General features: G+C 42.8%; 1 protein-coding gene across 1 annotated transcript in view; it reads left to right on the forward strand.

Annotated features, from left to right (window-relative positions):
* The window catches only part of ARMC2 (armadillo repeat containing 2), a 109,890-nt gene that overhangs the window by 30,017 nt on the left and 64,625 nt on the right, over positions 1–15,248 (forward strand). Inside the window, exon 6 of the mRNA XM_059401162.1 lies at positions 11,479–11,555. Within this exon, the coding sequence (XP_059257145.1) occupies positions 11,479–11,555 (77 nt within the window). The remainder of the gene's footprint in view (positions 1–11,478; positions 11,556–15,248) is intronic.

Raw genomic sequence — 15,248 nt, forward strand, 5'->3', positions numbered from 1 at the left:
TTCAGTGTAAAAACAGTTCGAACTATTGTGGTTCGGAAATGTGATCTTCAGGAGAAAAGCCCAAGAACTCTTCATTTGATCTTAACCAAAAGGCCCAGAAGCGATAGTCCAAGAACTCTTTGCTGGAAATCATGATCCTTGGATTTAGGCTTGGTTCACTCTCAGCCACTTGACTTACCTGTATGCTTTTTGGCAAGTCCCTTACCTCTTTCAGGGGCTCAGTTTTCTAATCTGTAAAATGGAAATAACTGGGCATCTTCACTCCCATCTCCCCCCAGCCTTTGCCAAGGATTGTGGGATGATTAATAAGGCCTGAAAGCCTTATCTGTAAACTGTCAAGGGCCAATAGTATTTTTGGAATCAAAAAGGAGAAAAGAGGGCTTCTGGTAAAAGGTGATAAAACAAAGGCATTCTGCAGAAACTGCACACAAGCAGCAAAGAATGAAAAACACAAAAATAAATGCCATCAATGAAGCAGAAAACCTGTTCCATCCAAAATGGCAAAACATGGAGCGAACTTTATACTGCAGCGTGGGCTTGATTTTTTTTTTTTTTTTTTTTTGTCTACCCGGCATTCTTGCCTTTGGAGAGCAAGCTGTCTTGCATCATGCTCACTCCAGGTTTAGAGAAGGGCTGATCTTATCTTCCCTGCCCACCTTCCCTGGGGGCCCCGGGTAATTATGTGGCCCCAGACTGGCCTTCCGAGTTCTCCAATCCACCAACCACAGCAGTTGGTTCAGAGGTGGGCACATGATCCAAAACAGGCCAGCTGAATTCCTCTCTGGGCCTTTTGCCAAAGCCTTTGAGGAAAGTGCTCTTTTAAGTTCATAAGCTGTAAAGATGATGTGGTCTTAGAGCCAACAGTAGCTATTTCATTGCCTTGTAGAGGGTGATTTTGAGGGGGGATGTGATATAAACAGAGCTAAAGAAATGGAGATAGTGACCAAGTTCAAGGACGATCCATAGATACCCCTAGATCTAGCAGTACCTGAGGCCACCATGTCCACATCACAGACTGCTCTGTTTTGTGAACCACTATGTTCCTTGTTTTCTTTCTTTCTCCCTCTTCTTTCCTTCCTTTCCTTATTTTGACAGGGACAGCATGTAGTATTTCAGATTAGGTTTTTGTCATTTGAAATAGTGCAAGCAGGTGTTTTGTTAACCTGCTGGACTCTACGAAGTATAGATGAAAACAAGGGGTCATTTGAGAGCACACACTGACCTCCTCAGATCTAGAGCAAGAGACAGATTTCACTAAGAGTGAGTCTCTCAGTTCAGACAGGTGGACGCCAGTAGTCTTTAATTCAAGAAAAGAGACTTGAGGGTGTGGGCCAGCCACGGGAAATGTGGAGATGCCCCTGTTTAGACCTCATTCAGGATCTAGATGGTGAAAGGGTAGGGGGGTGGAGCTGAGAGTGATGATCTCCTCATTTCCTGGAGGCCAGCTGGTGCCTGCATGCGTACCTGCGTGTGTGCCTGCGTGCGTGTATTGGCAGGGGAGGGAGTTTGCTAGGTTAGAACTCTAGGAGCCTATCACAGAACAGATTTTTCCTTTGAGTCACAGTAGTACGCCACACACAGACCCAGCGGCCACATGCTTCAGGTCAAGAAAAATGACAGACTTGGTGAATGGATGTTCAAGGAAGCTGACTCAAGTTGAAGCTGTAGAACACCTGATTCTCCCCCTCTGTGGCTCCTGTTTATTCTCCAGCAAATAAATGGCTCGGTTTTAAAGATAAATAAATAGGACAAGAGTTAACATAGAACTCGAGCACAGATAAATAAAACACATAACAAAAGACAGATGAAGAAAATGGATCACAAAAGGAATTGCCCTCTAAAACAAGAATTAAAACAATTTTCCATAGTGTCAAAATTTTTTTTTAAAGATTTTATTTATTTATTTGTCAGAGAGAGAGCGAGCGAGAGCGAGCGAGAGCGAGCACAGGCAGACAGAGTGGAAGGCAGAGTCAGAGGGAGAAGCAGGCTCCCTGTGGAGCAAGGAGCCCGATGTGGGACTCGATCCCAGGACGCTGGGATCATGACCTGAGCCGAAGGCAGCTGCTTAACCAACTGAGCCACCCAGGCGTCCCCATAGTGTCAAAAAATTTTTTTAAGAAAAAAGGAAAAAGGAGCTCTTCTTTGGGTTATAAGAATTCAAATTCGAGATTCTAAGCCCCCTAAAGAGATGAAAAATATGTGTGCAGTTCTCAAGAAGTGAAAGAAAAATGTATAAACATGGAGAGGAAAGTCGTATTAGAAATAAAGTGAGAATAAACACAGTTGAAAATGCAATGAGACGTGGTGTACAGGCTGGAAGCAATCCGACAAAAAAGAAATAGATGCGGAGATGGGAACATGATTAAAGCAACTGGGATAGATACCGGAGGCGTGGTGGCACTTGTAGTCTCGCGGTCTTCCTCCTTGCCCCACAGCCCGTCCTAGTACGAGCTCACTTTCAACAACTCCCTGCCACGCACTCTTCCAAGCAATTTACATGTGTTAACTCATTTGATATTCACAAGAACCAACTGACAATGGAAGAGACAAGTTTCTGAAATAGCAGTTTGAATCTGACGCTCAGTGGACATATCAACTAAATTTTACACGGAATGCTCCACACCAAGTACTCACAGCCATGTTCAGCAGGAGAACACTACCCGGGACGGTACACCCTCAATTAGTAACTGTTGATGGAGTGGATGCATGGAAGAAGGTATCCTATGGCCAACCAGGCTGAATAAGCAAGTCACATCAAAGGAGAAAACGGCAGGCTGCCTCTGGCTTTATTAGAGCACTTCTCGGGGTCAGAAGACAGTGGAGAAAGGACTCTGAAGTCCTAAGAAGAGTAATCCAAGATTGCATTGCCAGCCATGGTGTTGCTCAGTAAAAAGGCAACAGATAGATGTTTCCAAATGTGATTGAACTTGGGAACTATATCATACATGCACTTTCTAGAAAAAAATTAAAAAAAAAAAAAGATTGTATGTATGTATTTGAGAGAAAGAGAAAGAGAGGAGGGGGAGAAGCAGAGAAGGAGACTGACTCTGTGCTGAGCGTAGAGCCCACTGGAAGCTCATCTCTTGAACGTGAGACCAAGACCTGAGCCAAAACCAAGAGTCAGATGCTTAACTGACTGTGCCACCATCCAGGCGACCCTAGAAAACTCTTTTTCATCAAAATGATGTGTCAAAATTCAGAAATGAGGAGGCATTCCTGGTGAGTATTGACCTTATTTTCATAGTGAACTAAAACTCTGAAAATGATGGTTATGGAACAGAAACCTTAATGATGTAATAGTAATATAAATAACCCAGACTGGTACTTGGGAGGCAGTGCAATTAGTTCACTTGATAAGAGGGAATAGATTTGTCGGTAGCTACAGTCTGAAATTGAAATATAAATTTTAAAAAGAATATTTCAGCATTCTAATGTTTTTCATTATTTTTTTTTTTCTTAACTTCAGAGAGATCTTTTAGAAACTAATATCTCTTGGGAAGACCCATTCATCTGAAGTTCTACAATTCCTTCAGTTTCATCTCAATTTCTGTTTCTCTGTCAAATTCAAGTAAAATTTATACTTAATACTTTAAAATTACAGTGACATGTATGGTATGATTCTGTTTTTATGTATCCTTTGCCTGCCCTCCCTCCAAATCACTCCTCTGTTCTTTTCTTTTCTCTTTTCATCTGAATATGTGCAAAATATGTCTGGAATGATGTTTACCATATATTAGTATTTATTTCTGGGTGGTGGGATCCTGGATGATTTTTTAAAAAAAATATCTTCTTTGTACTTTCTTATATTGTCTGGCCTTAAAAATTAATAAATACATCATTTTTTTAAAAAAAAAATGAAGTCATTATTATTTGAAACAATTAAGGGTAATGTGGCTGAGAAACCGTTTTTCGTTCAGAAAAGAGAAGCACTGGCCAGAATGGTTTTGCAGAATCCCACCTTGTTCGGCCGTTTCCATTTAACAAGCATTTCTTGGGAAGCAAGCAGAGCCCTATGAGGGCTCAGGGAGTGGGAGACAGAGAAATGGATCCCTCCCATGAGGCGCTTTCACCGCAGCTGCCTCCCAGCCGGCTTGCTGCTTAGGTGTGGTGGCCTCTAGAACAGCTGCGACACCCATCATGTGGGAGCTTGCTACAAATGCAGAATCTCAGGCCCCATCCTGGACCTAGGGGATTGAATCTGCTTTTTTATAAGACAGCCAGGTGATATGAACGCACAGGAAAGTTGGGAAAGCATTGTTCTGTGATTAACTCTGAAGCTGGCGAATGAAAGCGCGTGCCCTGGGAGTTTCAGTGGGAGAGCACCTCATTCTGACCTGAAGATCAGGGGAGGTTTCCTGAGGTCCATGGGTTTGAGATGCCTCCCGAGGCGATTTTCAACAGGGTGGGACATGGTGTTCTTTGCTGAAGGAGCTGCAGAGGTCGAGGGGTATCTGATCTGACTTGGTGGTGGCAGTTTGACAGAAAGTCAGATGGGCTGGTGTGGCCGGAGCCTGGGTCCTGAGGCTGGAGGCTGCAGGGAGCCACTGGGAAGTTTCCAGGGGGAGACTGAGTCTGGTAGTGGAGTGAAGGGCCAGGGGAGGGGAGAGCCCGGGCCAGAGGAGCCGCTTGGGAAGCAGAGTTTGCAGCTGTTCTGGTGGAAGATGGTGAGTGTGTGAGCGCCCCATTGGGAGGGTAGGGAGAGAAGCAGAGGTGCGGGCCCGCGTCCACACTAACGCGCTGGGGAAGAGGGCAGTCTCAGCCACTCTCCCCATGAGGAAGACAGCAGCAGTGGCAAGTTCCGGGGCTTTTCACACCAAGTGCCTTGAGGCTGTGGGGCTGTGAAGGTTAAGGGAAGCATGAACCCATCGGCTTGTACTGGAAGCCAAGGGAACTGGAGCTTAACTAAGTGAAGCAAACATGGTTAGCTACAAAGTCATGTCGAATCAGGTCTCTGCAAGTAGAGTTGAAGAATAACCACCTCATGACAACTGAAAAAGATACTAAGGCTATAGGTGTAATTTTTAACTATGGAATTTTAAAATCTTGGGCTGCAACCCAATGCTATAGATACCTTGGAGGACTTAAAATTTTGACCTTATGAGCCTTATTTTGAAGTCATATTCTTTCATTTCACTGGGCTTATATGTAACTGTTTAAGTAGAATTCTATTTTTTAACACTTGTTATTAAGACAGAATGCCAATGTTCTTAATATGTCTAGAAACTATGTATCTGGTGCTTCGGGCCACAAAGACATGATGAAGGGACCTCCCCTTCCCCCCACCCCAGCACCATTCCTTGGTGTGGCCTTCTCAATTCACCCGCAAAGAATCTTAAGAGGCGACGAAGTGGGGAGGGGTAAGCAGCCTAAAACCCATGGGCCAAATCCAGCCTAGTACCTTTTTTTGTTAATAAAGTTTTATTGGAAGACAGACGTGTTCATTCAGCTGTTGTCTGTGGCTGTGTGCACCCTACCAGTGGAGCTGAATTGCTCTAGAGACTGTACGGCTGCAAAGCCCTCAATATTTACTTCCTGACTTGAATCTATTCAACTTGAGTCTAATTCTAAAAATGAAGTGTCTTTTTCTTAGAGAAAGGGAAAGTTTGGCTCAAATCTGCTAAATTTTTCTTTTTATCCTATGCTTACAATAACGAATCCATTTAAAATTTAAATGTGCTTTAAAATTTTTAAATATACCTTTAAGATTTCCTTTCCCGGGACGCCTGGGTGGCTCAATTGGTTAAGCAGCTGCCTTCGGCTCAGGTCACGATCGAGTCCCATATGGGATCGAGTCCCATATCCGGGCTCCTTGCTCCACAGGGAGCCTGCTTCTCCGTCTGACTCTGCCTTCCACTCTGTCTGCCTGTGCTCGCTCTCGCTCGCTCTCTCTGACAAACAAATAAAATCTTAAAAAAAAAAAAAAGACTTCCTTTCCCGTTTTCATACATGAAATTTTTTTCCAAATGGAAATAAAATTATTGCTTTTTTTCCCCCTTAATTCCAAATCCTTCTTAATGTCTTTCTAGTTACTGCTTTAAAGCAGGAGTCAACAAAGTCAGGCCGGCGAGCCACATCTGGCTGGCCACCCGCCTTGTTTCATTTTACATCCCTTGTGCCAAGAACGATTTATACATTTTTAAGTCATTACATTTATTTCTTTTTAAAGGTTTTATTTATTTATTTGACAGAGAGAGACACAGTGAGAGAGGGAACACAAGCAGGGGCAGTGGGAGAGGGACAGGAAGGCTTCCTACTGAGCAGGAAGCTCCATGCGGGGCTCGATCTCAGGACCCTGAAGGTAGACACTTAACGACTGAGCCACCCAGGTACCCCAAGTCATAACATTTAAATGGTTACAGAAGTACCTACGTGGTAGCCTCCATTTTGCCATCCGGCCTGTGAAGTATAAAACATATATTGTCTGGCTTTTTAAGAAAAAGTTTGCTGACCTCTGACTTAATCATTATAATTGGAAAAACTGTCTAAATAGCAAAATCTGAGTTTTTGAATGTTTTAAAAGAAATATACTTTATTTCTTCCGTGTATATATGGTCCAGAATTAGACGTTGCCTAAAGGACTGAGTGGTGGATGAGCACTAGTGACTCAGTCAGTCTGTGTATGGCATTGCCTTGGCTAGAGAGCTTGGTTCTGGTTATTCAGTGAAATGTGGGACTCCTATAAGTAATTGGGAAGAGAAGACGTTGCTTTTGCTCTGAAACATGTTGGCAATAGATCAGGGACCTGGGAATGCCATAGCCATCTTGCCGTCTTCAGTGATCCCACCTGCACTGAAGGAAGGGCAGAACTGAGAGAATTGCAGAAGGATGGAGCCAACGCCCTGATCACACTATACCTAAAATCCAGCCTAGTGTTCGACTTTTAGGTTATATGAGCCAATACATTTCATTTACTGGTTAAGTCTGTTAGAATTTTTTGTTGTTGTTATTTGTAGATGAAGATACCCTAACTAATTAAATGGTGTTATTCTGCCTCTAAGAAGAAGTTCACAAAAGAGCTTTAAAGAATAATTTCTAGAATTATTTTATTGTTGGACATCAAAAATCATTGCACAAAAATTAATTATGGTCTGACAATTTGGAACAGGAAGCTGGGAAGAAGAATTATATTGGATGACTGAATCCAGATCTAGACATGTCTGATAGACAGGAACCCTTTGCCAAATAGAACACTGTGAAATTTAATGAGTCCACTATGGATGGGAGAAATCTGCCTTAGTTGCATATGAAAGAAAAAACAAGAATTGACTAATGTTGTGATGTGACCACCAAAACCACTAACCTATTCTTAGGCTGCGTTATTCAGAATCTCTCTTCACTATTCCTCAGCCGTATCTTTAGCTTGGTGCTGGGTTCCAGACTTTAAAAGGGATCCAGACAGAGTGATACTTGCTCAGAGTGACTGAACAGGCTGACAAAGAGATCTGAAACCACATCCTAGGAGGAGGAGTAGAAGTTTGTCAGTGACATCAGTGATGACACTGGCAATGATAAACCCTTACTGAGTACTTACTAGGCACCTGGAATTCTGCTAGCAATTCAATTCCACATTTTATCGTTTGATCCTCACAACAACCGTATAGAGTGGGTTACTAGAATTTACCACTCCCTCAGATGTAAGTGAGGAAACCAAAGCTTAGGTGAAAAACAGGCATGAAGTCACACAGCTAATATATGCGATCATAATTAGCTGATAACGTAGCTAATAAAACCATGGGATTTAAACCCTAGGAGAGGACGTTAAGTGGTGAACACCATGTTTTTAAGTATGTGGAGAATTATTGAGAAGAAGGAGGATAAATCTTTGTTTCCTGTGGCTTCAATTAGTACAGAGAACTGAGAAGGTTCTTGGGAGAACAGATTTCCATTAACTGTAAGTGCATCTGTTCTCTTCTTTGGCTGAGGGGATTTTCTTTTCTTGATGCCTCTCTCCCCACCTCACTCTGGCTGTGGGACTTCAGCTGTCCTGCTTCCCAAACACCCTTGTGGGGCTTACTCTGGTCAGGCGGTAGTTCTTCCTCGGTGTTCTTAGCAGTGTTTGACCTGTTAATCATGCTTGCCTTCCCAGCATGCTTGGGCTCTGTGAGAATATATTTTATTTCTCCTCTTCCTTTGGACTTCTTTTCCCCTTTTCTATCCTTTACATGAACATCTAACAAGGCTTGGACCAGAGATTCTGGTCTTTTCAGCCACAAACCTGATGACTCCAGCCCCTGTGTACCACTTGGACCTCTAACAGTGCTCTTTCCCTGATTTCCACAGCTCCTTTGCCGATCCTCCATTTTTCATCCGAAACTCAATATGGCAGACGTCGCACGTGCTTCACTCCTCAAACTGTTCTACTCCCTAACCTTCCCATTTCTGTTGATGGCAACCCCGCTCTCCTGTTCCTCCAGACCTACCTTCTGCTCTTTCTTCTGCCTGAAATCAACCACTAGTCCTGTCAACTGCTCATTTGCAAGATCTCTTCAACTTTATCTCTAGTCCTATTGGCAACCCCCCAAGAATTAGTTCTTGCTACGTGCTTCCAAGTCTCCTAAATTCTCTTGTCACAACTCCAGAGCCCACTATCTCCTGTTTTAGAACCTATGACAGCTCCTCATTGCCCATCTGATGGGGCCATCGCCTCCCCTGAGTTGCGGCCAACAGTTCCCACGTGTCTCAGCAGAAATCTCCTATTCCTACCTTGCTGGCCCTGTGAAGTTATCCCCTGCCCCGAGTCTCAGGCTGCTCACATTCCTCTTTGCCTTCACTCGTGATCCTCCCCTCCTGAGGGTTGTGCTTTCACTTGCTGGTCCCGCTTTACTCTTTTAAGACCTGCTCTATGGCCTGTTTCTCCCTCTCACTCATCACTTCCTTCTCGGCATCCCTCTAGTTCCTGTAACCTGCTGGCTTTCACAATCTAGCCCTTGATTAGAGACTTCCTTGGAACTTTCCATTTTAAAAAGTTGCTGAGCTCCTCAAAGTAGCTTTTAGACTCCTTCAGGGCAATGCTTTGTACATTCTTTATCACAACAGCATCCAGCCCTGGACTATTCAGACAGGTTCTTGTTGATTCAGAACAAAAGAGAAAACCAATATTGACTATGAACTTTTTCAGAGGTACCAGTCACTGTACTAAGGAGAGGCATTGCCCTCATGTCAACATAAGAAGACCAAGGCCAAAAGCTTAAGTAAGTTGCCCAAATCTACCCAGCTGATAAATGTTGGCCCAGGACCCGGTAGTTTGGGTTCAGAGCTTACCAGTTCAACAACTGTACGAAGATGATCATAGCGAGTGTTTGTATATCCCAATCCTGTGCTCTTCTTGAGAACCAGCAGGACCCAGCACTGCTGAGCTTTGGTATATACTAAGAAGGACCCTTCGTCTTTCTTCCTTTTTTTTTTTTTTACCCCTTTCCATAATTGGGATACACAATGTGTTAAATAGGGAGGCAACCTCATCAACATCCCTGACTCTGAAAGAGTGGCCCAGTGACTTTGGAAAGCCATGAGTTGAAAACTAGCTTGCTGGTGTTCAGTAGTTATTTAGGACAATAATGAAAAGAAGGCCTTGCCTCTATTGTTCTGACTTTCTTATTATATCTAGGAGTGAGAAGTGCAAGAACTTCCTTGGCTTCACATCCTGTCAAACTTGGTATTTTACCTTCTCATGGGGTAGATTAGATCTGTTCCATTTGAATCTCAACTCTGAGAGCATTGATGCACTAGATCCCATCCACATACTCTTCCTTTGATTGGCCTGGGACCCCTTGGTACCAGATCTATGTTTTTACATTGTGTAAAAATAAGGCAATTGTTTCATAGTATGAAATAAGTGCACATTTTGGGAAAGATTAACTTGATCTTTTCTCTACTAAATGATATGAAGTGTTAAATCAAGTGTTTAAAAAGGGGGCATGTTTATGGGAAAAAATGGTGTTTGAAGAAGCTAGTCCTTGGGCAGCAGTACAAGCCAAGGGCCAAGACACAGCACTAGGTCTATCCCCAGGCTCTTACTGCATTGGCGCAAGTGTGGGGGCCACACATGTGGGTGTTTGTGAGTGACCCTGGCCCCATGTATATGCATTCTTTATGATTTTGTTAGAGCAAATCTTTTATTTGATGACAAAAATTTGTTGTAAAACTTGCACTCAGTGTTTTTTACTTTGGAATTGTGTATAGGTATTTATTTATTTTTTTTTTTAAAAGATTTTATTTATTTATTTATTTGTTAAGAGAGAGAGCGCACGTGGGAGCCTGCTTCTCCCCCTGCCTCCCCTGCCTCCCCTGCCTCCCCTGCAGGGGGAGAAGCAGGCTCCCTGCCAAGCAAGGAGCCTGAAGTGGGACTTGATCCCAGGACCCTGGGATCATGACCTGAGCTGAAGGCAGCTGTTTAACCAACTGAGCCACCCAGGCGTCCCAAGTGTATAGGTATTTAAATGTAAGTACTTTTAAGTGTCAGCTGTAGTTATAGGAAAGTTGTATCCTTCTTGGGCAGTCTCTACATTAAATAAAACCTTAAAAACAAAACAAAACAAAAATCCAAACCAACCTGGCAATATAATCCTACTATTGGCCAACCGCTACTCTTTTATTTGGAACACAAAGTATTTGTCATCTGGAGGCTGCGTGAATTTACCTTCAATTTTTCACATTTCAATTATTTGGAAAAATAAGGAATTTTTCAAAGAATATTAACTGAACGCATTTTTAAAAGTGGAAACAGGGCACTCTGTGACAAAGTAGAAAGAGCTGTGAGTTGGAAATCGTGAGATCGGGGCTCCAGATCTGACGCTGGTTTGTGACTTGGGGCACATCCAACCAATTTGGGAACAACTTCCTTGTGCACAGGGAGACAGAGAGAAAGGGTCCCTTCCAGCTCTTAAATGCTAGTCTTTTGTGGGTCCGGCAGACCTGAGTTCTTTCTTATTGTAACAGTGACCTCTTGTGGTATATATCCTTCATCAGTTTGTTTGGGTTTTTTTTCTTTTCTTTCTTTTTTTTTTTTTTTTGGATTTACGAAGTAAATTTGGGATTTGTTCGTTGTTGTTGTTTCTAGTAACTGTATTTAATACTATGAAGCTGCTCTGTCTTTTTTTTTTTTTTAAAGATTTTATTTATTTGACAGACAGAAATCACAAGTAGGAAGAGAGGCAGGAAGAGAGAGAGGAGGAAGCAGGCTCCCTGCTGAGAAGAGAGCCCGATGCGGGCTCGGTCCTAGGACCCTGAGATCAGGACCAAAGCCGAAGGCAGAAGCTTAACCCACTGAGCCACCCAGGCACCCCTCTGTCTTGTTTTTTGATAGATAAATCTAAGCTGGAAATCAGACCTTGATTAAAGGACTGTAGAGTGTGAAACTCCATCTTCTAAGTAATCCTCTATGCTTTCTTCCCAATCTGCCAATAGCTGATGCTACTCGCAGAAAGAGAAATGCTCTGGTTTTTATGCTGAGCATTGTTGTATTCCTCTTCCTCCTAGGGACCAGGGGAAGAGGCGTTCAAGAGCCTCATCTTGTTTCAACAGCTCAGACCTGAGCCGACTGGAAACCAGAGCAGGTGAGGTGCACATACACTGCGAGGCCCCAGAACTTCACCTTCAGCATCTCCACTTGTAAGAAAAACATTTGCACCCAAGATGTCTCATGTTGACTCACTGTTTGAAAACTCCAGTCACTTCTTCCAACTTGGCCACGCATCAACATTTATTTTTAGAAATTTTTATTGTTTTTACAACAGTCTTAAAATTCTTACCATTATCCAGCTCTGGGGCCTCAGACATTTATAGATCATGGTCTTAGTGAGCATGAAACGATTTTGTAAAAGCATTCAGAAAGTTGCAAAAGTTGACATTAACATAATTCTTGAGTTAACTGGAAGTTCAAAATCATTGCTCACTTCAGTGAAGGTATATTAATTGTGTGAAGACAGCCTGTGAGGTCTTTAATCTGTTTGAGAAAAAATATATATAACAATATTAGTCACAGGCTAGAAATGAGGCAACAAGTATTCATGCAATGTAATATAGCAGTCACGCTTATAATATCAACTGAAATGAGTACAAACAATATTACGTGAAAATGTTAAGTTGCAAAAACAGTGACATATGTTGTTTATGGATACAGATCTATGTGGTGACATGTAAAATCCAACATGATAAAAATAACCACCTGATTTAGAATGGTGGTAATCCTTGGAAGGAGAGGGAGGAGGAGAAGTGGATAGGGGGAGGCAACTGTATCTGTAAGGTTTATTTCTTTGAAATAAAGGGGAGGATAAAAATACCATTAGTATTTGACCAAACTATTTGTGGACACACAGGTGTTTGTTAGTTTTTCACACTTTTTTTTTTTTTTTACAGACATGACATTCTATAAAACCAGACTAAAATCAGATTGAAAAAATGTTTTATTACTTTCAAAACTAATTTCTTATCACTAAAATGACTTCTGTGGCCAATAGGAGTTTCTGTAACACTCAGGAAAATCTTAGACTAATTTCCGCATCAGCATTGTTGCTAAGGATTTTACATGCACTTGCTAAAAACATCAGCCAATAAACATTGTGTCAAGTTTTTGTGTCCAGAACTCAAAGCTGTGGTTAAAAACTATAACCACTGAGACAGCAAAATCGTCAAAAACATGCTGAAATTTCTGCTTGACTTACCCAATTTCCTGTTGAATCATAATTTTTATATTTAGCAAACTGTGAACCTAGATGAAAGTGCTTTCTAAAATATTAGGTTGTTGCCCAAGACTGAGGCAAACTTTATTTAGTTTTTGTAGATTTTCAGGAGTAATCACAGGATTCCATGCTCCAGTTGCTGGAGTGGAGAGTGGTTTAGTTATATAAAATGGGATTTCTGCAGAAAGCAGCGTTGGAGGGGGTGCCTGAGTGGGTGGAGGCGTGGAAAGGTCATGGCTGGACACAACCACTTGCCATGCAGTTCTTGGCGGAGGGTTGAAAGGGAACCCTTACGCCACAGTGTCTAGCTGACTTCTGCTCTGAGAAGGAACAATCTTAGAACCATTCAGAAGGGCCTGTAAGGGCCTTTCCTTTGCCAAGGTTAAATAAGTGCTCTATGATTTCTGGCTCACCCCTGTAATTTCACTTTTCCCGGGGTGAGCGCATTATTGATTTTGTTTGCCTTAAGAAACAGATTGATAATCATTGTTCCTCATAGAGCTGTTCTATTAAAGTGCATACTGCTTAGAAGGTAAAAATGCTGATTTGAACTTATTGGACTTGGAGTCTGTATTTCTAGTAAATTTTAAGTGTGCTGTAAATATTTGGTGATTAAGTTATTTATCTGACTTACTATCTTCTGGCTTTTCACTTACCTTGATATATGCTGACCGTATTCACATGTTCTAGACTTGGTCATGTACCTGGGACTATGACTAGCCATGGGTTAGGGTTGCTTGAATATTCAGGTTTACTTTTTGAGTCCATACCTATAATTTATCAAAGTTAGGGTAGACTCATAAAAGTAATGACCCAAAAGATTGAGATGATGGTCTTCCATCCATTATCTGCAGTTCTGAAATCCCCAAACTGAAGCTTGGGAAGGCTTGGAAAGCTGAAGTGTTTTTCGGACTCATGTAGTGGCAATGCTTGAGCCTAGCTGATGGGAAGCCAAGAGTCATCTTTGTTTCATTCGTGTGAATTTGCATGAACCCTGCCACAGGGTGCCGCCCCAGAAGACCCTACTCAGGGTGCTGTGTGTGTCACACAGCATGTGCACCCTATTGCCTCATTAAAATCCAAAATTTTTGGATTCCCTAGCCACATCTGGTCCAAAGGCTTTGGCTAAGGGATTGTGAACCTGTACTGATACGGATTGACATTGTCCTAAAGACAAGGCACCCATGCATTTCATGAATTCTTCCTTATGGGTTAGACAAATGATGGGAAACTTTGCTATTAAAACTACAGACAGCACACCTATACTACTGAATTACAGCTTTGTTGATACCCTCTGGCTACTTTTTCTGCTCAAGGGCTCCTCATGCCTAGTGTGCCTGGACCCCTTTTGGTGCCAGGGAGGTTTGAGAAAAGGCAAACCTGGACTCACTGTCCCTTGGTTCTGGGGGGGTGGAATTTCTAGTGTGCAGGGTTAGAGGGGGGCCCATGCACTGGAGGGGATGGATAAATCGCATAGCTTTCCTGCTTCTCCTGGGTGATATCATCACCATATGCTTGGGAAGTTTAATACGTATTGTATGTTTTTTTTCCTTCTCAAGAGTAGCACAAATGAATGAGAGGTTTTGGAAAATGTGGAGCGCACAAAATAAATGACCCATAATCCCAGTACTCGGAGATGACCTTTGTTACCCCATTTTATAGAGGGAAAGTGATGCAACTTGCACACAGTCAACCAGCAGAGCGAGGATTCAAACCCACACAGTGACTCCAGAACCTTAGAACTTAGGACTCTAGAACTCTCTCTCTTTTTTTTTTTAGGACTCTAGAACTCTTTTTTTTTTTTTTAAGATTTTATTTATTTATTTGACAGAGAGAGATCACAAGTAGGCAGAGGGGCAGGCAGAGAGAGAGAGAGGAGGAAGCAGGCTCCCTGCTGAGCAGAGAGCCCGATGCGGGACTCGATCCAGGGACCCCGAGATCATGACCTGAGCCGAAGGCAGCGGCTTAACCCACTGAGCCACCCAGGCGCCCCGGACTCTAGAACTCTTAATGAGCCTCGCTAGTCAGCTGGTTTCCACCCCGACCCCCGCCCCGAGTTATAATAACCTAAAAATATGTAGGCCATATGCCTTTTCATTGTGCTCACTCTCTTCCCCTCTTTCTATGAAACCCTGATTTTCTCTATTATTTCTAACTCTTTGGGGGACATTTTGGGATCTAGGCACCCATGGTGGGCATTTGATTGATTGGTACCAGGTCCACTCTGAGCAGGTACAGACTCTGAACCAGTATAGACTGGGCACCATGAGAGGGTCTTATGGAGAGGGAGAGAGGGAGCGGGAGGGAGAAGGGAAACTGAGGAATGTGTCTTTAGCTGCTCCTGAGAGTCCGCACTGGGGTGGGGGTAGGAGGGACTCTCCGGCTACACAGTCTGTGCTTTAGATAGTGGGGTATTTCCTGTGTGAAATGTAATCGTGATTTGCAGTTTCTAATACGATTCACACTGCCTTCCAAAGTCACCTCTCAGTTTACTGATTTTGCTGTGGGGTGGAGTAGCATAGAGGTCAAGAGCAAGGGCTATGGCTCTGTATGACCTTGGGCAGGTAG

This window comes from Mustela nigripes, chromosome 5, assembly GCF_022355385.1.
Source record: "Mustela nigripes isolate SB6536 chromosome 5, MUSNIG.SB6536, whole genome shotgun sequence".
Lineage (NCBI taxonomy): Eukaryota > Metazoa > Chordata > Mammalia > Carnivora > Mustelidae > Mustela > Mustela nigripes.